The sequence below is a fragment of the Plectropomus leopardus genome, chromosome 16 (genome assembly GCF_008729295.1).
Source record: "Plectropomus leopardus isolate mb chromosome 16, YSFRI_Pleo_2.0, whole genome shotgun sequence".
Lineage (NCBI taxonomy): Eukaryota > Metazoa > Chordata > Actinopteri > Perciformes > Serranidae > Plectropomus > Plectropomus leopardus.
The window spans coordinates 20929263-20954767 of NC_056478.1; the positions used below are offsets into that span (position 1 = coordinate 20929263).

Genomic DNA, 25505 nt, shown 5'->3' on the forward strand with positions numbered 1-25505 from the left:
AAAGTGTCTAAAATATATATTCCGATTATAGATGTGAGTTTAACAGACAGTTTGTCCTGTCTTGGTGGCAGTCTTGGACAAATATCAACTCGACCCTGAGACCAAACTCCATTTCCCATGATCCTTTGTTCCACTCCGCAGTGATGTGGGTGTGGTGTTTGAATGACTGTGTGTGTGTGTGTGTGTGTGTGTGTGTGTGTGTGTGTGTGTGTGTGTGTGTGGTGTGTGTGTGTGTGTGTGTGTGTGTGTGTGTGTGTGTGTGTGTGTGTGTGTGTGTGTGTGTGTGTGTGTGTGTGTGTTGGGTACAGGAGGGGAGCTCCGTCTCTCCGCACACACTGAGAGCCGCAAATCCGCCTCGGAGCATCAGTGAGCGGGGGAGAGGAGGATGCATACAGCGGTGTGTAGCGGATCTACCGGTCGTGTAAAACCAGGGCGATATGAGTGTGATATCTGACGCGAATGTTTTTATTGTTGGATTTTATTTTTCACCGAGTGAATCTGGACGTGAATCTGCAATGGAGCGTCGATCCAGCGCGTGAGAGCTGCTGACCGTCTGTGTAATTGTGGGCTAATATTACAGACAATAAGGAGGGGGAATTAGCCATTAGATATTTCATTTTGTGTGTGTTGTTATAAAAGAAGAGTGTTATTAGGCACTGTAGCTGTTTTCCATTATGATATGATCAAGAAGCCATACTGAATTTGTTATTAATGATTTAATGAAAATAGATGGTTACACTATTCAAGCAGAGGGGAGGCTGATTAAAGACACCATAAAGCCTAATTGGATCTGGATTTTATAAATCATTTTCTTTGTAGTTTACAACAAGAAACAGAAACCAGTCATGTCAAAAAACAAGAGCAGTGAGTCAGTGAAGGTGGTAGTTCGATGCCGTCCCTTGAACCAGAAAGAGGAGTCCAATGGGCCTGCAGGGGGCATCGTGCAGATGGACCTGCGGCTTGGACAGGTGATCCTCCGGAACCCTCGAGCACCAGCCAGCGAGCCCCAGAAAACATTCACATTCGATGCCGTTTATGATGCAAACTCCAAACAGCGAGACCTGTACGACGAGAGCGTGCGGCCGCTGATAGATTCAGTGCTCGCAGGGTTCAATGGCACCATATTTGCATACGGACAAACTGGAACTGGGAAAACATACACCATGCAGGGGGCATGGTTGGACCCAGAGAAACGTGGTGTGATCCCCAACGCCTTCGACCACATCTTCACACATATCTCCCGCTCGCAGTCTGATAAGCAGTACCTGGTGCGGGCGTCCTACCTCGAGATCTATCTGGAGGAGGTCAGGGATCTCCTCGACCCCAACCATGGCAGCGCCAGGGCCCTGGAGCTCAGGGAGAGTCCAGAGTCTGGTGTTTATGTGCGTGACCTTACGTCGTGTGTCTGCAAGAGCATCAAGGAGATCGAGGAGGTGATGAATGTTGGCAATCAGGCGAGGGCGGTCGGGGCAACAGACATGAATGAACACTCATCTCGGTCACACGCTCTATTTCTGATCACAGTGGAGTGTAGCCAGCCCGGTCCAGATGGGAGGAAACACATTCGGGTCGGCCGTCTCAACCTGGTTGATCTTGCTGGCAGCGAGCGCCAAGCCAAGACAGGCGTCCAGGGAGAGCGCCTGAAAGAGGCCGCCAAGATCAACCTTTCCCTGTCAGCCTTGGGGAACGTGATCTCAGCGCTGGCTGATGGGCGAAGCGGGCATGTTCCATACCGGGACTCCAAGCTGACCCGGCTGTTGCAGGACTCTTTGGGCGGGAATGCAAAAACTGTCATGGTCGCTACCTTAGGCCCGGCCCCCCAGCACTACGATGAGACCCTTACCACGCTACGCTACGCCAACCGGGCCAAGAACATCCAGAACCAGCCCAGAGTCAACGAGGATCCCAAGGACGCCCTGCTGCGCGAGTTCCAGATGGAGATTGCTCGCCTCAGAGCTCAGCTCAACCACAGGAAGTGGAGGAGCAAACAGAAGAAGGAGCAGCTGGATGGCGAGGGCTGGGAGAGGGACGGAGATGAGGAGACGGAGGGTGAGGAGGATGAGGGGGCAGAAAAGGAGGCAGAGGAGTATGTGAAGCTGGAGGAGCAGCGGTTGGAGAGGGAGAAACAGGACATCAGAGAAGATCAATTCATGTTGGCGGAGGAGAAGCAGAGGCTCCTGGGGGAGAAGGAGAGGATGATGGGAGATCTGAGGAAGGAGCAAGAAGCCACCGAGCAACTGACCGCCAAGTACAAGGTGAGAGTTTAACCTGTGAGTCCAGTCAGGAGCCACATTCATTTATTCTAGACAAAAGCAGACAAAATGTAAACATGCATAGATGTCAAAAAATCAGATTATGACAAAACAAACAAACAAACAAAGATGCAAAGCAGTTACCCATAATGCTCTGCTCTGATTTTACATGGAGGCAATTGAACAGCCACCACTACATCAATTAATGCTCATAATCTGATCTGGATTGCTCTAAAGGTTGTTTAATATCAAAAACAGCAATAGGAAAAAAAACTAACTTCTGATCCATTTTCTCAATGAAATAGATTTGTGGTGTCATCTTTCTCTCCCTTTCTCACACACACACTAACACACACACTCACAAAATCCAGGAAGTCAGATTAAGAACATGTGGTTCATGGGATTTTCATGTGTGATAATCTGATGAGCTGTTATTAGGGAACATTATGGACAGTAACACTAAGAGTTTCATATCTAATTAAAAAAATGAATCTCCCTGCAGGTGTTATCACAATTTCATTTTTACTAGCTAGTAAAGGGATAGTCCAGATCTTTTAGCCACCTAAAAAAGTACTAAAAAGATCAGTTTTACTGTATTGAGAATATTTTCACCCTGTCACAGACAGTCTGTTCCTACAGAGAAGCTCTCAATGGCTTCAGTTCCCTATCCATTCTTTCAGAGCCATTTCCAGCAAACTGTTATAATTTCCTTTTTTTTCTTTATAAAATTCACTTTCATGTAGATAATTTGGCAGCACCAAGTGGAAGTTTGTGGTAGTAATTCAAGTACACAGTGTCACCTGACCTGGCATCTCAGGAGCCTCTTATTAAAGGCAGGTATGTTGGAATGAGTCAACTATGGAAAATGCCATGAGAATACAGTCTTCAGTCAGTGTGTGTTTGGTTTAATCTTGGTTTATTGTTTGATGAATTTGTTTATTACCCAGTTGATTTGAACTTTTTTTGTATTGTCCTACAAAAAAGTAGGCTCTGCAGTGTGTTTATAGCCTAACCCAACAACTCTCCACACATCAGTCAAATCAAACAAATGTTGAAAACCACCCTGGATCATCAAACAGTGAGTACAACAAGACAGGTCGCTCATGTTTAATTTGGTGGAGCCTGTGGGCGGCTATTTTGAATTTGACATGAGTAAGACTCGATACATTTTCTCATCAGCACCACCAGAATCCATTGAGAAAAACAATACTTTTAGCTCACTGAACATGACAGCTGCAGGTCTACTGTTGCTTCAATCAGTTGGTTTGTTTGTGTTATTATATGACTTTGGTCAACCTAAATGAAAGCTTTTAATTGCCAAAGTCACACAAAAACACAAACAAACTAAATGATTGAGGCAGCAGAAGTCCAGCAGCTCCAGTGTTAACGATGTTAAATGACTATGTTTCTCAATGAAGTCTGGTTTTGAAGAGGGGCATACAACATCATTGCTGTTGGATGGCAAGATAAAGAGGGAAAAAATACAGCCCCACTTAAACGATCTGAACTAGCCCTTTAAGTGCTTAACTCTGAGGATGTCACTGGTAACTAGCAACTGTTTATATGAATGCGCTTGCTGCTAAATTATATAAAAGTTGTTAACCAGCTTCATGATACTGGTTATCCAGGATTACCAATGTTGGGCTCAGTGAAGCCAGATAAGGAGAGCCAGACTAAACTGAACTTGCTTTGTGACTTTCCGCAGTTATTGAGTGTAAATATTTCATAACTGCTAATCTCTACATGAAAACCACTTTGTGTGGTGGAACTTGTTGATCTACTGATGCTAAATCTCCACTTATAAACATTTATGATGACTAGTTTGAACTGACTCCATCACCAGTGATCCTGATAACTGGTTCTATGTGTGTGCTGCCCTTTCTCCGCATATTGGTCGGGTGTCTCATATGTCCAGACAAGAACTGGTGACCATTGTATCTTAAAATGTCAGTTCTTTCTTTGCCCTCCTCACGCACAGGCAGCAATCAAATACTGAGTCTGAGCTGCATTAATTACTTGCTCTGATTCATGGCCGTATCCAGTCGATAAGTCAGCCATGCAGAATGACTGAATCACTGCAGTCTATAGCTGCAGCCTGAGCCATCAAACATGAGAGACTACTGGATCAGCTCACCGAGCTGCTGATGTGAGGAAAAGAGAGGAGGAAAGAGGTATTTTGAGTGTGCATTCCTGCTCTTTTTCCGTCATCAATTTGGGGATGTTTGGTGTTTTCTATGAGCAATGTAGTGCTTAACTAAAAATGGTTTGTGTTCCTACTTTTCCCTCAATATACCAGCATGCCTCTAAGAGCTCCCAGAGCAGAGGTGTGATGGGTAATATGCAATCTGTGTTGGTGGAATAGCAGAGAGATTTCCCAGTTTAGAAAAGCATGTACTGTGGCTGCATTACACTGTGATCTATTTAAGCTGTTGTCAGTGGACAGCATTGATCGGTTTGCCTCCTCTGTGATAGATTTTTTTGCACGTAGGGCTGGGCAAAATGGTTGAGATCATTAACAAATAATGATAATATTTATCATATTTATATTGACAAACCATGTATCTCAATATGATAATGTATGTAAAATCCATAGATTGTATAAAATAATGGCCATAACTACAGACTGTGAAGTCACAAATTGGTTTTTGAACTTCTGTTTTGAAGCCTCGACTTTGTAACTAAGTACATTTACTCAAATGCTGCACATAAGTACAAAATTAAGGTACTTGCACTTTACTTAAGTATTTTATTTTAAATGTTATTTTTTACTTTTGCTACACTACATTTCAGAGGGAAATATAACATTATTATTATTATTATAATATTAACATTATTTATTTTACACATTGAGGTCTTTTTCTATATTTAAAAAAATAATAATTTTAAGTTTGGGGGCGGGTGTCATTTTGTTATTTTGTTTAGAATTATTTGTTTAGTTTTTAAGATTTTTTTTTATGTTTCTTCACCTTTTGAATTATAATTTTTAAAATAATTTTGAGGTACGTTGTGTTTTTCAATTTATTTCTTTAATAATTTTGACATTTATTTTCTTTTTTTACAATTTTAAGGTTTGGGGTATTTTCTATTTTTTTAAATCCATTTTTCGCTGCAGTGCGTGTGTTTTTGTGTATTTTTTAATATTATTATAATTTTTCCGGATCATACTTACTTACTTTTACCTAAGTACTATTTTCAGTGCAGGACCTTTACTTGTAACAGAGTAGCTTCTCAGGATTGTGTTAGCACTTCTACTTAAGTAAAGGATCTGACTACTTCTTCTACCACTGCGAGAGAGTGGGGCTGTGGAGGAGCGAGGATCTCATCCATAGACTGTGGTGATGCAAAATTTTGAGCGTCAAGCAGCGTTTTGGTGAATTTTTCTGCATAAAGTCATGGTTAAAATATCTTAATTTATGTAAAGGAAACAAAATTCAGGCAGCAGGTGACAATTCAAAATAAAGAGATATAATGGAATATAATGCAGTAAGGCTCTAAGGTTATCCCTGCTCAGTCAACTTGTGTAGGCATGATTTAATCTTCCATGCCCTTTTTTGTCTGCATGTGGCATACTGGCACTTATTTACATAAATTATCAATTTATTAATTTTACGTTCCTCCAAAATAATAAACAAAAAATAAATAGATGAAAAAGTAATTCTCATAGATTTGTTGACAAATGAAGAAGAAACATCACTTAAAAACTGTTTATACAGAGAAATACAAGAGTGCTTAAATAACAGTACACGCTGAAATAACTGTCCGTAGTTGTGTATTTGCAATTTATGTTGGATAATAAATGCACGCTTAAGCAAACACCCAAAAGAAAAAGTAAAACCCCCCAAATTGACAAAAACATTGGCGTGAGCAAAACCAACTTACAGTAAACTAATTTCTAAGAGCAGTGTAAGCAGTCTTCAGTTTTAGTCTCATCTGTAACAGAGTATGTGGCACTTTTTCTCTCTGACTGAAGGTAAGAGGACTGGGAAACTCCCGTGAGGCAGAGATAATGTATATCCTGATGCTGTGCCCTTCACACTGAGTGCTTTTATGTCCATGTCTGTTCAAGACATCTCATATTTCTTCTCATCACATCATCTTCTGAAGCGCCGTGGGGCTAATTCTGTTTTGTGCTAAAGCGTATAAAATCTTCTGTCATCACACAGCGCAGTTCAGAGGGTTGTTGCTGCTGTGCGTCTGTGTTTGTGTGCGTGTTTGATGCTGACTGTATGGCTGCTGAGTGATGTCAGCGCTGAGAATCAGCAAGTCCTTTTCGTTCCCTCCCCCGAGCAGGAAGATGATTAAAGACAAGAGGTATTTCCTGTCTTTGACACATCACTCTGTTGCTATTGGTCTAGAAGGAAAACCTGCTTGTTTGTTGTGCAAGATACAAGTTAATTTGTTTGTTCCAAGATGCAAACATGTAAGGTTTAAATGTGGTGAAATATATATTTATATTATTTTTATTCCAAAAAACAATTAATTGATCCTTTTTTAGTATTATCTGTGTAGCTAAAGCCTGATACATTTAATTATTGTCCAAAAAAATATTTGGAGAATATTTACCTTATCTTTTTAGCCTATTAATAGACATTAATTAAGTTATATAAAAAAAACCCAAATCATTATTTAGCTGCCTGATAAATTCCCAAGACATTCAAGATTCAAAATTCAGTTTGTCATTTCTCTTTTTTTGCATACATAAAAAAGATTAAATGCTTTTATCCTAGCCTACAACAGGGCACCAGAGTAGAATCTAGATCTTAAACTTAAGAACAACAGATAAAAGTACAGGAGCTGCATACATTTCAGCACAGACATTCAAGCATTTAAATTTGAAGGTGCAACATATTTGAAGTGCCTTTGGCAACACTGGTCCATTTCATGCAATGTTTCATTCAATGTTAACAAAGCAGGGGGCACAGTTTTAAGTGTCTCATAGTGGGTTGCATGCATAACACGTCATTAAAGCATCGCACCCATTCAGCCTACAGTTCCATTTTACTAGCTGTCCCTTATAGACCTTGATGCAGCACTGTTACCTTCATTGTGGCTCAAAGGTGAAACCACTCTGTCCCCCCATTTCGCAATCCTACCTTTCATACAGAACGGTGTGGCAACATAATGAGGCAATAATCCCACCTTTAACAGAGGGGGGCTATAGATGCTGTATGCACATTTAACCCTTTGAACCTGAGCCAATTGGCTTGATTTCTTTCAAAAACATGAAAAGAAGGAAATGTTTAATTTAACAATAAATGACCCAAATATTAGCAAGATATCAGTAAAAAGTAATAAAAACAAAAAAGTGGGAAAACTAGCACAAAAAGAAAAAAAATCACCATAAAAACAATAAATATATGTATATACACATATATATAGTCTAATTTAATTTTAAGAAATGATTATAATAATTATAAATATACTTAGAATTCCTCTATCGTATTGTTAACTAATGTATGGGTTATTTTTTTACATTACATTACTTACATTAAATGAAAAAAAGTTGATCTACAGGAGAGTAAATATTTGTAAGCAATACAGAATGTCTGAGAGCCTCACTACATTTTATTCCATTGTATTTTATATTTCAATTGTCACCTGCCACCTGAATTTTGTGTTTTCCATCACATTAATACCGTAACCTAATGCAGAAAAGGTACAAATTGATGCATAAAAATTCACCAGAATGCAGGAAATGACGCTGGGATGGGGGGTTGAAACGAAACCCCCCAGTGTTGAAACGAAACCTACACTCCTGATCCTACAACAAGATCAATCAGCCTGTTCTAACATGCTGTGGCCCAGTTTCCCTCTGACTGGCTTAGACTGAAATTAGCCCACCAATCACAGGCTGCGCTCTGCAGGTTCCATTTTTCTCTCCACTCTGATTAACCAATGAGAGACAGGTTGCTAGGCAGAGAGGCAGATTGAAAGCCAGGAAGAGAAGAGTGTCTGGAAACATGAGCTCAGAAATAACCAATTATAGATAAAATCAGATTGAAAGGCTTCTCCCTTTTCCCCTCTGTCTCTCTCAGCCACATGCTCATCCACTTAGACAAACACAGAACATATAAGTAGGTCAGGAAACAGCCTTGTGAAGCTGCGTTCGGTCAGCTGGTGTTTCTGCAGGGTGCCGTCAGCTAACTGGCCTCCAAGGTGCAGCGCTCCATCTGTAGATTGTGTGCTGCAATGTTGGTGCAACTGTTGTTCAGCTGTTGTCTGCTCTGCTGGAGACGCCACCAGCTTTAATTCATATGCAGTGGTGGAAGTAGAGGTATTCAGAGTAGCAATACAACACTGTAAAATGGTCTGTTACAAGTGAAAATCCTGCATTTAAATCTGACTCATGCATCAATGTAAAAGCAGGATTTTAGTGATGTATCTAGCTGGGGTGGAAGTCCTTTTTTTTGGTTTTATAGAACTGCAACTAATGATAATTTTCATGACAGATTCTGCTGATTATTTTCTCTATTAAGTGATCGATTGTTTTCTTTCAGAAAATAGTGAGAAATGCCTTCACGATTACCCAGAGGCCAAAGTGACACCTTCACAATGTCCAAACTTCAGCGTTAAATTTAAAAATTAATTAAAATTGTTAATAGAAATAATAAAAGGAAAATCAATAAATCAATCAACAAATCAATAAATCAACTAAGATTTCAACTTGTATATTCTGTTGGTCATAGTCTGCACTTCATCTCATGGTCAGACAAGTCTTGGCTTTCATAATGTGTTGATTTGGGGTGGTTTTTACCATGGTCATAAAATATTTGAACGCGCCCCTCATAAGTGGAAATTTTCTGGAAGCTCCAAGTTCACGAGTTGTCATGTGTTTGCAGACGTTTTCAGAAATGGCGCAGGCCACAGACACTAATCTTTTAGTGGATGGCAAGATAATGAAGTGTGATTTTAGTTGTTTGATGTAATTTTATAATATGTCTGAGGAAAATGTTGACATTCCTACTGGCCTCATCTTTTTTCATCTTTTTCCAAGCTTGCCAGCTTGCTAAATTGTTCGCCACAGTGGCTTCTAGATGGCAACAGTAGCATCCATGTTGCCGTTGCCTAGCAGCAGCGTTTTCATGATTTGACTACTTGAACACTCAGCATGTTGTCTACACAACTTCCCATGTTATATCTACAAGCTCACGAGAGCCATTTGAATGCAGCAATAGTTTAGTCTTTGTTGGATCAGTGATTTGGTTGTGAGATCTTAAGTTTACTGTTTTCCTTGCTTGGAGCAGAGTCCAATCTAATCCTGTTGCTGGCATTCTCCCGCATTTGGGTCCAACTGTTCAGCACCTCATGACCTTTCATAGTAAATAGTTGTATGCTACCATATTAATGCTTAATGTTGTATACAGAACCTTAAATGTGGAATATTTTCTTGCGTTTTACTCAGTGCATGAGTTGACACAGTGAGCAAATCCTTCAATGTCAATATGACATCTTTGACCTTTCCATATGTTGTTATTGTCTCTCTGGCATAACTTTTGTGATGACTGGATCTTTGCATGCTAAAGAAAAAAATTGCATGGATTTTAAAAACTGCAAATATTTTATTAATTAAATTGAATAAAGAAGTGCTGGCTCTGGCAGCACTACACCTTTGGGTTTTAGTGCTGTCATTGTTGAGAACATCATGCCGAGCAGCAGCTTCTCGTAAGGAGGCCGCTCTGTGCGACCCTCCAGTGGACTATTCTTAGATCCACTTTTCTGGGTCAAAACTTTAACGTCTCACTTCTTCTTGCTGACTCTGTTCATCATGTATCTCTTTCTATTTTCTCTCTGTTTAAAAAAGTATCTGTTGGTCCTTTAAGAGTATATAGAATTTATACCTTATTTATACCCCGAAACATGCTTCTGTTTTGAGCATAAAATTCTGATAGATTCTCATCTAACTGTACTAATTAAACTTGAAAAAAACACAGCTTCGTTTTTGAGACATTCCCATTCATTACAAGGATTTTCTCACATTTTCTGACATGCTCCTTTTCCTCAACCTACTTCATCTACCTCTTGGTTTATAATTTTATGCATTGCTTTTTCGCCAGAGAAGCAACACAGTAAAAATAGGTCAATTTCATGCGTCTTAAATGAAAAGTCGGACGTTTACTGCTTTAAAAATATCACTACAAATACTTGCAAGTTTGGATCAAAATATAGAATTTGAAGTCTAATTTATGGTAACAGGAAAATGATATTAGCAGCTCTCAAGAGTGTGAATCTAATAAAGTGAGGCTGAAAATAAAACGCCTTTGTGGCAAGCTGCCCAGATAAAGTCTGTGGGAAACACTCGGCTGTTTCTCTGTGATTCCTTTTGATCTTTTTATTTCTTTTGTAACAAAGCCAAACAAAGATATTGCATCGTCGGGCTTTACAGCAAACAGAGGAGGGGAACTTGGCCCGGGGCACGATGATAATTGAATCTTTCAGATGAAAAACAAATACATTATTATACTTTACCATGAATGCATCCTACAGTCTCTGCTGTCTTTTGTTATTGGAGGAAATTGCATTAAGGTCTTTCCTGCATCCTGCCAGCTGAAGTTCAGCCAGTCAGAATGCACGGTCAACAACAATGCCCACTGCCTCATGGGAAATATCGTCAGTGTAACACACACAGACTCACACATGCGTACATGCACATACACACACCGCTCCTGCATATCAGCCTTCTGTAATTTACAGTAGACATCCAAAAACATGCTGAATGTGCTTTACAAACACGCACACGCACACGCATCACATCAGGGATAGAATGACTGTTTCCTGTTTATATAGCTGACTTCCTGTCTAATAAGAGGGAGGAAAAGTCTGTACAGAGATAGGGCAGCCTGTGTGTGTGTGTGTGTGTGTGTGTGCGCGCGCGTGTGTGCGCATGTGCATGTTGGCTAATGAACAGAAAGAGCTCGTCACTGCTTACCATCTTTCAGTGTGAAAGGCTGTATCACTAAAATATTGATGAATCAACTCTGTGTGTGTCCATGTGTGTTTGCATGTTCTCTCTCTCTCTCTCTCTCTCTGTGTGTGTGTGTGTGTGTGTGTGTGTTCATAAACTGACTGAGAGTCCAGTCATGTGATCAGCAGAGAAAGCAGAGGCATTTCTTAAACAATACATACTCCCCAGTCTCTCAAATAAGGACAAAAACAAACACAGACCCAGAAATGTCTGCATGTGAAAATTAAATATTAAAAATGTGTTTATTGTATAAGGAAAGGGTGGATGAGAGATGTCATAGTTTGCTTATGTAACCACTGTAGCCTCATAAAATATGCAAAACAATTATCACAGCCTTTAAATAATTCATTTATTCATTTTTCCAACTGTGTAAAGAGAGTTGTAAGTACAATTCTACTTGTTTAGGGATAGAGGACGATGGTGGCCAATGTTGCTTTTAAATGAAACAGTTGTTGACGATCTATATGGAGCAGAAGCCATGTGACCTTTTCACCAAATCTGTATCCCTCTAACAATTTATAAGAGGGTCAAATTTTTGCAAATACAGTACTTTTTGCAATTACCTAATGACAATAAACAGGAATATGCACTTTGATTTTATCTTTTGAGAAAAAAGGCACTCTGACATGCATAAGTTAGATAATTTGAATAAACAACAACAAAAAAACGGACCTGTGCAGGATGTAGGAGGCTTTCACATCAGGGATCCAGGCCCAGATCTGAGTACACAACCTGGATCGACATCAGTTTTCTTGTTCTGTGTTCAGACACCTTTCATACGCATTTAAACCTTTAAACTTAATGGTCTGATTTCTTTTAAAAACATAGAGTAAGGGCAAAGAGCAACATGGCAAGAAATGTCTCGCAAATAGAAAGTAGTCATTAAAAGGTGACACAAAACATTACCTGAAAAAGAAAGTGAGAGAGAATTATTAGAAAATATAATAATGCAAATGTCAACTCCATTTCACATAAATGCAGTTTGCTTCAAAGGTTTCAAAAGTTTAAATACTTGTGAAAGACTTCTGAAAGCAACATAAGAAAAGTAATGTTGCTCCAGGTTTCAAAGGGTTAATGAGCATCATTTGGCAGGTTTCTGGTCTGCTGGTTTCATGTCACTTTCTTGATCTTTGCTGTGTTTGGTGGAGGCAGGAGATGACTGACAGTGAGTGAATGGTAATAAGATTTCAGGCTTTAAGTTGTGGCTCCTTAAGTGGTTTTTGCATCGACCAGGACTGATGTGAAACAGACTCCCAGAGACGACCTGACCTTTGTTTTTTTCTTTTCTTCTCCGTCTGTCTTTCACACTCAGCGTCTTTTTTACTTTCCCGCCTCTTCTTCTTCTGTGTCTCTGTCTCTTCCCAGCAAGCTTCCTGTCTCTCTGCTGCACACACAAGAGCTGTTGTCGTCACTTTGTATTTATATCCCAGTTGCTCCCAGCAGGCCTGGCCTCGCTGTGATTGGCTGGCAGGTGCAGATGAGCTAGCTCAATATGCAACACATTCCCATTCTCTTCACTTTTCCCGTCAGGAAATGGATCGGTCACAGCCAAAAGAATTTGAGCGTGCACTTATGGGCAGATTATACATATGCTCACAAATATGCAGGCTGGCACACACATGCACTCACAAGCTCCAGGAAAAATGTGATGCATTTATAAATGCTTCAGTCTGCAGACTCTGCAGCTCAGAACCTCGCAGGCTTTCATCCGCAGTCATGGAGGATACAAAGAACTATTAACCCTACTTTATGTTGTGTGCCTCCAACATACAGCTCACCACAAACCTAAATTTTATCAAACCAACCAACCGCTCAACAGCAAGGTCGGAACAATGGCAACTTCTGCACAGACAAGGAGATGATTGCATCGCTACCTTGACCGTGCTAAGTTTAAATCAGTGATCATCGTAAGATATTAAATCTGCTTTATTGATCGAGTAAATGAGAAACAGATTGACAGAGAGGACAGAATTTGAGCCTCCTGAGGACTGAGAGGTAGATACAGGAAGGCTTATAATGACAATGAAGAAACTGAAGCTCTGCTGTGACATTTTTAGACAGCAGACATCCTGACTGCATCTGTGTGTGTGTGTGTGTGTGTGTGTGTGTGTGTGTGCGCGCATGACTGAGACATCAATCTGTAGGGATGCCTGGAAACAGAATAATGACTCAAATGACAAGTGGGTCGTCTCTCATGTGATTGAAGGTCATTTGGACTCCTGACTGAGTCATCGCTCCTCCTCCTCCTCCTCCTCCGTCATCTTTTTTTTCATCTTCACATGCGTGAAATCAGCTCAAATGTGAGATAGCTGTTTGACCTGAACATTAAAAACATGATGTTCTAGGAAATCAGATGTGGAAAAAACTTGAAAATTTCCAGATAAGTTAATTTCCTTCTAGACAATTAACTCAAATGTGAAATGACGTCAAAGCAGGATAACATTTGAGACAGAAGAGTGGCACCACATGGTACAATTAGTAGCTGTTAAATCAGATGTAGATTAGATTACATGGTCTTCATCAGCTGATGGAATAGTTATGGAAATATAAATGTTAGAATCCACATTTCTTTGAGCACTTTAAAGACATCTCCATTTTGGCTTAAAACAACAAGGCTGATTAATTAATACTGTGGACTATCCTCCACATCTTAGAAAGCAGAATTTCAACATTGCATGTATTGCAAAGGCTTATTATTAAAGGGGACCTATCATGCTTTTATTTTCTGTCATGTAATGTTACAATCTTGGATATTGATATCAAATGTGGCCAAAGTTTCAAATAATGAGGTAAACGAATGTAAAAGTAAATAAAAAGCTCATGCTTCAGGCTGTTCTGAGTTCTCTGTCTATAACAGGGTTTTTTTTCTACTTTTAAGACAAGCTGACGTCAGCTTGTGACATATTTCTTAAATGTCAGGTGCATCAGTGATTACATACACTACTACATGTAGCTACATGCTAACAGCAGGGAAACATATCAGCTTTGTTTCTGATGTTGTTTAGTCCTCCTGATTTTGTGTCATATTCCTGCTGGAACATTTCTGGTTGTGTTTTTGTGTTAGTAGCTTTTATTGGTGATTTTTTATTTACAAAATGACTGACATGAAGCCTTCGCCCAAGCTGTTTTGGGGAAAAAAGATTACAGTTCTTTAGCATTTAACTTAATTTAGTCCAAAAGAGTGCAACTGTTATCTCATACGAACTCAGTGTAAACGTGCACAGTGCAACAAAACATTGTTAGGTTTTAATTGGATGTTGCTGCTTTTGTGAATTAATGTAATGGATGTTTTGGCACAGTTTCATGAACCCAGTGAGACTCAGAATGGATCTTATTGTCTTCTACTGAAGTTAAAATATGAATATGTATTTACTTCACAAGATAATAGCATGGTGTATGTGCCTGGTCCTATGTAGAAAGTATCAAGTTGTGCTTTTTGGTTCTAAAAGTCTGTAAAGGATTTGTATCTTTACATTCAGCCTGTCAGGGGGCAGAGACATGGGATGCATGAGAGAGAAAACGTGTGACATGAATAAGCCCTTTAATGAAGCTGAAAGAATATGACAAAGCACAAAGAGCAGCTATCCAGTCACACACACACACACACACACACACACACACACACACACACACACACATGTAGGACACAAAGACAGCTCGAAACAAAGAGTCTTTCTGTAAAGACCTGCTGCAGACGCATCCTCTCTGAAGGACTCCACTGTACTCTCTGCATGAGTCTGAGTGTGTGAGTCTGCTCGTAATAGAGAACGTATAGGCTGTACACTGTTGACACACACACTGTCTTTTTGTATAAGGTCCTGGAGACTGGAATGTGGCCAATACAAAATGGTCATGGCCCCTGTCTGCCCTTTTCGGGCCCCTTTTTACTCTCTTTCCCCTCCTCTTTTTTTGTCTTCTTCTCCTCTCTCTCTTTCCCATTTCTTGTCTCTCAGTCTTTCTTCTTTTCTGTATTCACTGTAGATCATTTCCCTCAGAACATCTATCATGTGTGTCAACATATGTGTGCATTTTTGTGTGATTCGCCCTTCAAGACAGATTGCATCACTGTGACCTCAGGCCTTAAATCTCCACGGTAACCAAAGGCGCTGTAACCAGAAGCATGAAATGATAATAATTTTTCTTCAGAGTCATCAAACACACACATTGTAAAATATGCAGGGCAGATTTTCCTTTTAAAAGGTAAGAATAATAACTAGAAAGCATTCAGAGAGAGCAAAACTCAAAAACGTTACACAGTGCTTGTTGTTTTAATTATAGGAAATGTTTAGACGACATTAATCTGATGTTAACAATAACTTTATACATGTGCTAAGTGCTTCTTTCTTTATCATCCTAATTTTATAATGAGCTTTATCTTGAAAAGACATGCACAGATGAACATTACTGCATATATGTACATAAAAAAAACAAGCAAAAGACAACTACAGCAACGAAAATGATAACCAAACAAGCACATATCAAATAAAATAAAATAGATTTAGAGAAAAATAATAACATTTGAAAAAAATAGATACATGAAAAATTAAAATACAATATGAAACGGGTATGGGGGATTTTTTGAAAAGATGCATTATGCACACAGGAACATATTGCTCTTATTGCACCTTTTTTTTCAAACTTGAAATAATTTTTTAAGTGATTTTGCCAAATATAATCTGTTGACAATTATCACTAGAAAATTTGTTTGATTCTTATTGATATTAGCATCATCTCAGCATAGGAAAAGTTTGACCTGCTGGTGGCACTAGAAAAGTCAAGAGATCACCAAAGTCAGTCGGATCCATCCTCTGTGGACCATAAATGTCTGTATGAAATTTCATTGCAATCCATTTAATAGTTTTAAAGATATTCCAGTCTAGAACAGAATGATTATCAGACACTTTGGATGTGATTCATGTCTGAAGTCTGAAGCGTTACAACGCTGCAGCTGAGCTCAGCTTGTTGTGCGATGGTGTCATCATGGATGTTAAGCTGCCCACTTCCAGCTCCGTCTGCCTCATCAGCACAATGTCTGAACTGACTGCAGCTCCAACACACACACACACACACACACACACACACACACACACACACACACACACACACACACACACACACACACACACAGACAGACAGACAGGGACCAAGACACAGCGACTCAGCTGTTAGATGTCCTTCTTTGATGTCTTAAATGAATTTAGTTTGACCTTAAGAAAGACACACAATCTTCGTCCTTGTATATTATTAGATACATTTTCTAGTTTTGTTTCCGTCAGTTATTAATGCCAGCCACAGGACATTTTTGTAACTGGATCTTGATCTTAATATAATCAGCCAAAGTTTAAAGCAAATACAAATACAGCTCTCCATGATAAACATGAATCCAAATATTCTTTTAAATTTTTTTTTCTCAGGCGATGGAGAGCAAGCTGCTGGTTGGTGGTAAGAACATCATCGATCACACCAACGAGCAGCAGAAGATGCTGGAGATGAAGAGACAAGAGATTGCCGAGCAGGTAAACGTGTGTGTTTATAGATTAAAAAAAAGCCCAAAATTCATCCTTTTACATGACTACAGACTGCACTTTTACTGTTAGAAACTCCTGAAAAATAATGGCTCGTTGAAGAGTGAGGATAAGGATGTTGTATTTGGAGAAGTTATGCCAGCATCAGGGTTTTTTTACTTTAATTTACTACATTTTATTACATTTTGTCCCTACATAACACTGCTGCTCAATATATACTTAGGCCACAGTAAGCCTGCTTTTAAAATTGTTAATCTTGACAACTACTTAACCCTGTAAAACCTGTGCAAAATAGCTTATTTCTTTCAGAAACTTTTGTAGAATAACATTTAAGTGAGCAGTAAAAAAAAAAAGTGACCTGAAAATTGTGAGAATTCTGTAAAATAACTAAAAGTATATAATTAGAATCATTAGAAACATAGTTGCTTATTTTTTCCTTCCTTTTTCCCTGTAAAAAAACTTAAAAAAACTTCTACTAATTTCTTGCAATTTGCAGGACTTGTGTTTTTGCCATGTCTCTCATTGCCTTTTCCCCCATGTTTTTGAAAGAAGTTCAAATGTTTAAATACTTAAAAATTGTCTGAACCATCACAAGAAAAGTGAAGTCAATCCAGGTTAAAGATGTGAGAGAGTATGATCTCCTTTAGAGATTGTGTGATATTTGTGGTGAGGAGTTTCTCTTCAACTGCAGCATAAGATACTGAAAACACTGAGGTTCAGTTGCAGTTTTTAACAATAAGGTTAACCAACTAAATACCATGGAGAAAAAAGTTAAGTAACCAAAAATAGCAGAACGGTGACATTTTATTAATGCTTTCAGACGCGCAATGAGCGGGAGATACAGCAGCAGATGTTGGTCCAGGACGAAGAGACTTTGGAGCTGAGAGAGACGTTCACCTCTCTGCAGCAGGAAGTAGAAGCCAAGACCAAGAAACTCAAGAAGGTACACAGACACCACTCGCACAGCTGCATGTAAAGTCAGAAAAGAATAATGTGTACACAAAAACACATACACGCTCATTTATACACGCACCAAATGCACACTTTTTTTTTTTTACCAGGCATACAAATATATTTTTACATGCACGCACTTCTTCCTTTTTTGTTCCTAATGTCAGTATATCCCTCTTTATACCCCTCTTTGTCCTGGATCCTAATGACCCCCCGCCTTGGACACACGCTCACTCTGGACACACACTTAAATCTCAGTACCTCAAGGTTTGTCCTGCCGTCCTGGACCTTTCCCCTCCCTCCGTCACTACTTATCGTCACTTTCTTTTTTTGGGCCTGTTCACGCTTTACATGCTAACCTTCTCAATCTGTTTTATCCTCCTTTTCAAATTGCTCCCAATAACTCACACCTAAATCCCTCAGTGCAAACCCTGAAACAACCCTGAAACAACCCTGAAACAACATTCTGGACCCTCCCTCCCCCCTGCTCTACTCGCTTCCCAACCCGTTGCACAGCCAGCAGGACTAACCCCGAGTGTGTGTGTGGATGACAATGTGATTAATGATCCTGTGTTGACCTTTGCTGTCTTGATGACCTGACGTGTGCCATGGACCCTTCTCTCGCTGCATGGTGCCGTCTCATGGACGCAAAAAAAAGGATGATAAATATTAGAAATATTCACACTTTGATTTCAGAGCTCAGAGGGCTCTTGTTACTGCTGGATTTTTTTGCACTTGGAAGGGAGAGTCAGGGAGCACTTCTTAAGCCGGTGGTTGGCTTGATTGTGTTTTTAATGCTAAAGAAGATTGTTGTGAGTGAAAACAACATAAAGCCACCCTGCGGAGTTTTTTTTTACCTCAAATAGTGCTATGGAGCGGTGTCCTGTGGGTCCGTGCATGTCACAATGTAGCCCGATAATGTATGATCCAACCATCACTAAACCCTAAATTAAAACCTACACTGTAGCTATCTGTATCAGCTCTGAAATTAACCCTTTGTGTTAAGTACAAACTTTAATTTTATAGACAAAATCATCTTCTCACAGCAACGCTTGGGGAACAGTTGCATTCATGTTTTCTTTCAGGTTTTGCACAGTCTGAACTTAAGGTGAGAGTCAATATGAGAGAAATATCCTTTAGTATCCTTAAGTCACCCTTGTGCACTGGATCTTTTGTGCAGGCCACATTTTAGTTTTATGTTGAGCATTTTTTGTATCCTCAAAGTCCCAAGTTTAAGCTGCGAGCGAATGAATGTGGACTGCAGTGTCATCTTTCAGACTAACTACGCCAGGGCTAAAGTCAGGATTAGCCTACTTGTTTAAAGCATGAACAGTGTGAAAGCTCAGGAGCGCAGGAGGAGAGAGGAGGAATGAGAGAGAGAGCGAGAGAGGGCTGCCGTGTTACCACACTCCTATTGGCTGCCCATTTCTCCTGACACCAGTGCTTCCAGTGCTGTTGCTATGGGCAACCAAGCTACACTTCATCAGCGACTACACTGCACTGGGCAACATCTCTCCTTCTCACCCTCTCTTTTTGTCTGCCTCTCTCTCTTGCTTTCTCCTCGCAGCTGTATGCCAAGCTTCAGTGCATCAAAGCGGAGATCCAGGACGTGAACGACGAGCACGTGAGGAGCCGACAGGAGCTGGAACAAACTCAGAACGAGCTCACCAGAGAGCTGAAGTTCAAGTGAGTCCGACAAACACGCAGAGGAGACGGCACAATCAGCAAATATGCCTGAATGGTTCAGCAAACTCATCAGATACGAACACGCTTCGTAGAGATGACATTATTGCAAACACTGTTGAAATCCTGAATAAAAATGGGAACTTGAAGGTCAGATACATGAATTTGTGAAACACACAGTATCATACAACAACTCAACAAGGCCTCATTTATTAGCATTTTTTGCAAGCATAACATTATGTGCATGCATACAAGTAGTAAAGAAAATGAATACCAAAACGAGAAAAACATGAATGATATGTTTTTTTTTTTGTTTCTCAGAAGTTTGGAATTTTTTTGTGAACTTTTTCTACAGCTTCTCCTCAGACACAAAACACATTAAGTATAGTAAACTCGCAAACTTAATTGGAAGATATGCTTCTTCATATTTTGATGTTGGCTGATGTTTTCGATTAACGTGCCTCACCTGCTAGTACCCTACACATGCACAAACACAAAATGAAACCAAAAACAGTCCTTTAACATTGTAGCAATGACAAATAAAATCCAGGAAGTCCAATTTGATGAACAAAAGCACAAGTTTGAGCGCTTATCAGACCCTAAAACACAGTACACTGTACTGTGAGACAGGATTTAAACTCTCAGCTGTTTTAACTCGCACTGTGGTGATTCCCAGGGAAACAGTTGAAATATGTTACTAAGTCACTACCACCACAGGGCCTCGCTGGATGACGTTGCATAAATTCAGCCAGATTAGTAATAGTATGATAGACAATACACAGTGATATCTCTAAGATGTCAGAGTGAACCGATCTCTGATTGACATACAAGGCATACCAACATTAAAACATGAAACAAACCAATTCTGTTAACTGGTACCTTAACTTCCTATATCCATGAATGAACCCAGAGCCAGATTTTCACAACACGTTTTAATATCCCACTTGTCAAATGTCAACACTTGGTCGGAGGCCCTGTATGTCAAACTATCATGCTCTGGGTAACCCTTCAGCATCAGTTTTGGAAACTCTGGGATGGCGGATCACTTTATGCTTCTTAAATGCATTGTGCCTTTTCAAAATAGATTTTTGTTTTCACAGGTATTGTACAGTTTCTCTACTTTATATGTATAAAGTCTCTTTTCAAAATGAACTTAAAAGTTACGTAAAAAAAAAACAAAAAACAACTTCTGTCTCACAAATTGTGGCTCAGTTTGTTCCTCATTGGTTCATTGCTTTGGACAAAATTGTCAACTATATGAATGTTAATTATCTCAAGGTAAAAACATTCTTTAATAAATCTTTCCATTATAAACTGCAGATGAAGTAGGCCTGGAAAAAAAAGAACTAGAGAAGGCTGCAAAATCAAATGCAAAATAGGATCAATTTATTTATGACCAAACGGACAAAAAGAGACAAAACTGAGAGGGAAAAACAATCAAAAATCCAGATACTGTGTTACTCTCCAGACTGATATTTGTAACCTCTGTGTGTTGTGAACTTGCAGATATCTGATCATAGAGAACTTCATCCCTCCAGAGGAGAAGAATAAGATCATGAACAGACTGACCTTTGACCCCGAGGAGGACCAGTGGAAGTTTCAGCCTCTTGTCCCTGCTGAAAGGTCAGTGTGGGTTTTACACGTTGGGATGTTATTCCCATTTGGGCCATTGGGTGTAAACAATGGACTCAAAAACATCTTTAATTGCAGTCACAGTTCACAAACCTTTGACCTTCTCGCTTTCTGTTGTCACTTGCACTCAGTTCTTCATCCTCCCCTTCTGTTACAACAGACACTTTTAAAGTGTTGATGTGGTGTCGTTCACACCTGGAAAGAGACCCAGATCTTGGACCTTTCGTTGACGAGCTGAATTTTGGCCTTTTTCACGACTGATTTCTCACTGATCGCTCCCCTCTCTCTTTCTTTATTCAGTAAATCTTCACAGATGAAGAAAAGGCCGGCATCTGCAGTCGGATATAAACGACCAATCAGCCAGTACGCCAGGGTTGCCATAGCGATGGGACCTCATTCCAGATACAGGGTAGGGGTGTGTGTGTGTGTGTGTGTCTGTGTCGGTGTGTGTGTGTGTGTGTGTGTGTGTCTGTCTGACTGCATGTGGTTATCAGCTGTGGTTAATAAAAATGCACGATGTACCATCAGGAAATACCAAACACTGCTGATGTGCTGATGGAGATCATTAAAGGAGAGCTCCACCAAAAATCTAGCTCTTAAGCTTTTGACTGTTAAAGAGAAACCTGCTGCTGTCTTACCCACTTTTCAACCATAAAGTCATTTTAGCGCTTTAGGGCAAAAATAAAGTAATTTTTGCATCTTCACCAAGAATGTGCAACAACATATAATATTAATAAAACATCTATTGAAAAATATGACTCTACTCTGACAAAAATGTTTTAGTGAATAATAATTATTTGTGGAGGATTTGCTGACATAGAGTTACAAAGTGAGAACAATAATGAGAGGACAGAAGCAGCAGTAAGCCGTAAGCAGGTTAGACAGCGGTGATAAATTATACAACATCTCAGACGAGAATTAGAAACAAAAACTGTTAACCGACCTGAATCAAAGTGGAGTCGAGGAGAGAAAGATTTATTCCCCTTCTTTTAACCCGAACAGCTTAAGGACCCAGACCAGGAACCCTGAGGGTGCTTTTAGGACAGGAAGGGGTTAAAAGTTCACTTCTATACTTTACACCACAGCGTGCAAAGCTTTGTATGTGACACCAGTTTAAACTGAATTCTTGCGCGCATTTCTGCTGTCTTTTTGTGATTCGTGACAAATGTCTTTGAATGGACAAATGAATGTGTGTGCAGGCTGAGAACATCATGTTTCTGGAGCTTGACATGACCCCTCCAAACACCGCCTCACTGGATCGATCGGCAGAGGCGGAGCCGAACCAAAGCCACTCTGTGGACAACTCGCCCACCAAGGACAGAGGCGTCCGCAAGTCTCGATCCTGGTGAGCATGTCATCGTTGTAAACTGTGGTTCTGGAGACACCTGTTATAGCTGACAGTACCACTGAAGCAGTTTTGAGATATTTTGTCAGGGCCTGGTTCTGTCTGTCTGTCTGTCTGTCTGTCTGTCTGTCTGTGGACAGATTTTGTCAATATGATAACGTAACAACTGTGGAAGATGCAGTCACAAAATTTTACAGATGTTTGATTAAAATCAGAATAAAGGCCAAGTTTGAAGATCGGTGTGGTCCAAGCAAGGGTGGGTTAGGGGGACAGGAAGTAAGGGCAGGGGCCATTGGCCCACCAACTTTACGCTCAACCATTCTCGTCCACTGATGCAGCACAATCTAGGGCATATTAATTAAATCTGGCACAGTTCAGCTGTTTTGCTGAACTCACTGCTCTTGTGTCATGTGTTTAAGAGCGTGGATTTTGTTTCAGAAGCGGGGGAGGGACGCACACAGTACTAAGCAGGGGGTCTGAGACTCCTCTCCTGGGAAATTTTACTGTCAGACACTTCATTTTCTGCATTCTAGTGAATTTAAATGCACCAATTAATGTTGGAAATGTTTTTATTTATGTAAATAAAAACAGAAAAATTCAGGCAGCAGGTGACAATACAAGTATCAAAATCTAATGGAAAACAATGCGGCGAGTCTCTCAGGCGTTCTGCACAGCTGCATGATGTTCATTCTCTTGTAGATCAACTTTTCTCTTTAATGTTTTCTCTCATGAGTCAACACGCATGTACGCGTGATTTTTCTTTTTCAGTCCTTCTTTGTGTCTTTTGTTTGGGAAAGTAATCACTTTAAATGTGCATGTGCACCTTTTGTTGAAGGAAGCTTCCTTAAACGATATTATGTGTACAGGGAGCACGAAGTACTCTTTCTCTACATCTCACTCAACTTCACTGCTACCACAGTTAAAATTTTAAATGTTAAGAGGTATTGTTTACCTCTCTATAACTCAACAAATTCAGCTGTTTATCGTAATGACACACAACAAGGCCTACATGTTTCTAAAGAACATTAAACATAATGTTATAGAAGTGATTTCTGTAATTGTAGATTTGTGATTTTTGAGAGTCAAATGATTAATCAGTTTTAAAATTGTCTCCACCCCCTTCATCATACCACAGTGGCACACCCTGCTTTATCCTCACTTTCATTCTGCTCTGGGTCATCTGACTGATGTGTCACCATATACACACATTTGCCATTGTGGCCAGTTTAATCCCATTTCAACGACTTCATGTTCTGCTCAGTATGATGACAATCATTTAACACGATAAGTGATCCTTATCAAAGAGTTTATGTAAAAAAAGGTAAATATCATCCGAGTTATTGTTGCCTGTTTTTGTTAACCCTCAATTATTGATGTTGGTATTGTCATCAAAAATTCAGTATTGGTTGGGCTAGTTTAAACCTTTGAAACCTGGATCGACACCAGCTTTTGTGTGCTGCATTCAGACACCCTTTACAGGTTTTTAAAACCTTTGAACCCCGTAAAAATTGATTTGATTTCTTTCCAAAACATGCAAAAAATGGAAGCCAGTGACTTGCAAGAAATTAGTAAAAGATGACAAAAAATGATGTGAAAATTACCTAAAAGAAAAGAAGAGAAAGAGAATCATTAGAAAACTGTCTACAAATGATTTTTTTCTAATTTTGGGTCATTTCTTGTCAGGTGTTCATTGCCGTCTTAATATGTTTTTGAAAGAAATCAAGCCTGTTTACTTGTTACAAAGGTTTAATTTAAGTAAGATGACTTCTGACTGACCTGAAAAACTAACTAACAAATGTCTTGCTAGTTTCTGCTGTCATTTCTTGTAGAGTTGTAAATTGCCTTTTTCTGATTTTCTTGAAAGAAATTCGGTCACTTGGGTTTCAAAGGGTTAAAGCCATTATAATCTGATATTTTTTACTACTACTACTACTACTTAGAAATGTAAATGTACATATTGGTATTAACCTTTTTTTTTATCAATTCTTGCATTATGTTTCCACTGATAGAAATAAAACTGTATTTTGTTTGTGAGAGACCGGCTTCACTGGCCTGTATGTGACTGGTGTAAATGGTTTAGTGTCAATGCATCTCTAAATGAGATTATTCGGGATTAGACACACCCTCTGTGGGCGGTCCTAATCTGATGGTTTATCTGTCATTTCCTCAGCAGTTTGTAATCTCGGTGTTACTGGATGATCTCATTAACCTGTATCTAAACTATATGCAAAGGTGGAGATAATACATTATCCATATTTTAACTTTAATTTCTACTTCTTGGCTTTTTTGCAGGTGCCAGACCCCAAAATCCATCACTTCCTCTTCTTCCAATGTTTCCTTGGCAGCATGTCACACTGCCACACCCATGACGGCGCAGTAAAGCTTTAGTGAAGAGGATTTTTTTTTTTTTAATTGTTATTTATTTTATTCTTCCACTTCCTCTTTCTGTTTTGGCCAGTGATCCTCTGAAAGACTTCTGCAGCTGGGACACAAACACCTCCACCTGTGCCGAATCCTGACAGGTGATAGACTACATTTTAAAGATGCTGATGAGGAAGTGACATACAGAACGGGAAACTAAATGACCTGATGAACCTCGGAAACACCTTTTCTTCCTGTTCTACAGCTGTAAAGACTCACCTGAACCCCTTTTTCTTTTGCATGTTTGAACCACGGATCATCCTTTAAAGGGTGCACACAGTGTGTGTGTGTGTGTGTGTGTGTGTGTGTGTGTGTTTACAGGGCTGTATGATTGCCTGTTTGTGTGTGTCTGCTCACAAACTGCTTGAATCCCCTGTAAGATATCAGTGTACATATTTCCTGTATGGGGGGTTTAAGGGGGCAGGTTTGGAAAAGTGGAGACTGTTGGATAAGAAAAGAATGAAGACAGTAGAAAATATTGATGTAACACAGGACGTTTGTTGTTGGTCAGATGAGGTGCTCTGAAACCTGAATGATGACCTTTATCACACCTGCTGTCTCATTATTCCTCCACAGTGTCTGATTTAAAAAGCAAAATCTGCCGATAACTGAATTAAAAATAATAACAGTGAGGCATGTCATACTTCCAAAAGTCATATTACTGTGATTTTATTTATTTTTTTATTGGAAAACACACATGGCAATCAAAATCAGGAATCAGGACAAAAATTGTT

General features: G+C 39.6%; 1 protein-coding gene across 3 annotated transcripts; it reads left to right on the forward strand.

Moving 5' to 3' along the window:
- The first annotated feature begins 349 nt into the window (after window positions 1-349).
- LOC121955387 (kinesin-like protein KIF3C) lies at window positions 350-25042 on the forward strand. 3 transcript variants are annotated; one of them, XM_042503322.1, is made up of 9 exons: window positions 350-2255; window positions 16629-16730; window positions 17560-17682; window positions 17949-17957; window positions 19258-19376; window positions 20880-20996; window positions 21306-21414; window positions 22205-22350; window positions 24643-25042. In XM_042503322.1, exons 1-9 carry the CDS (start codon window positions 846-848, stop codon window positions 24728-24730), a joined length of 2223 nt encoding a protein of 740 aa, XP_042359256.1. In that variant the 5' UTR covers window positions 350-845; the 3' UTR covers window positions 24731-25042. The 3 variants fall into 3 exon arrangements, with proteins under 3 accessions (XP_042359256.1, XP_042359258.1, XP_042359257.1); XM_042503324.1 differs by having other exon boundaries at window positions 24809-25042; XM_042503323.1 differs by lacking the exon at window positions 17949-17957.
- The last annotated feature ends 463 nt before the right edge of the window (window positions 25043-25505 follow it).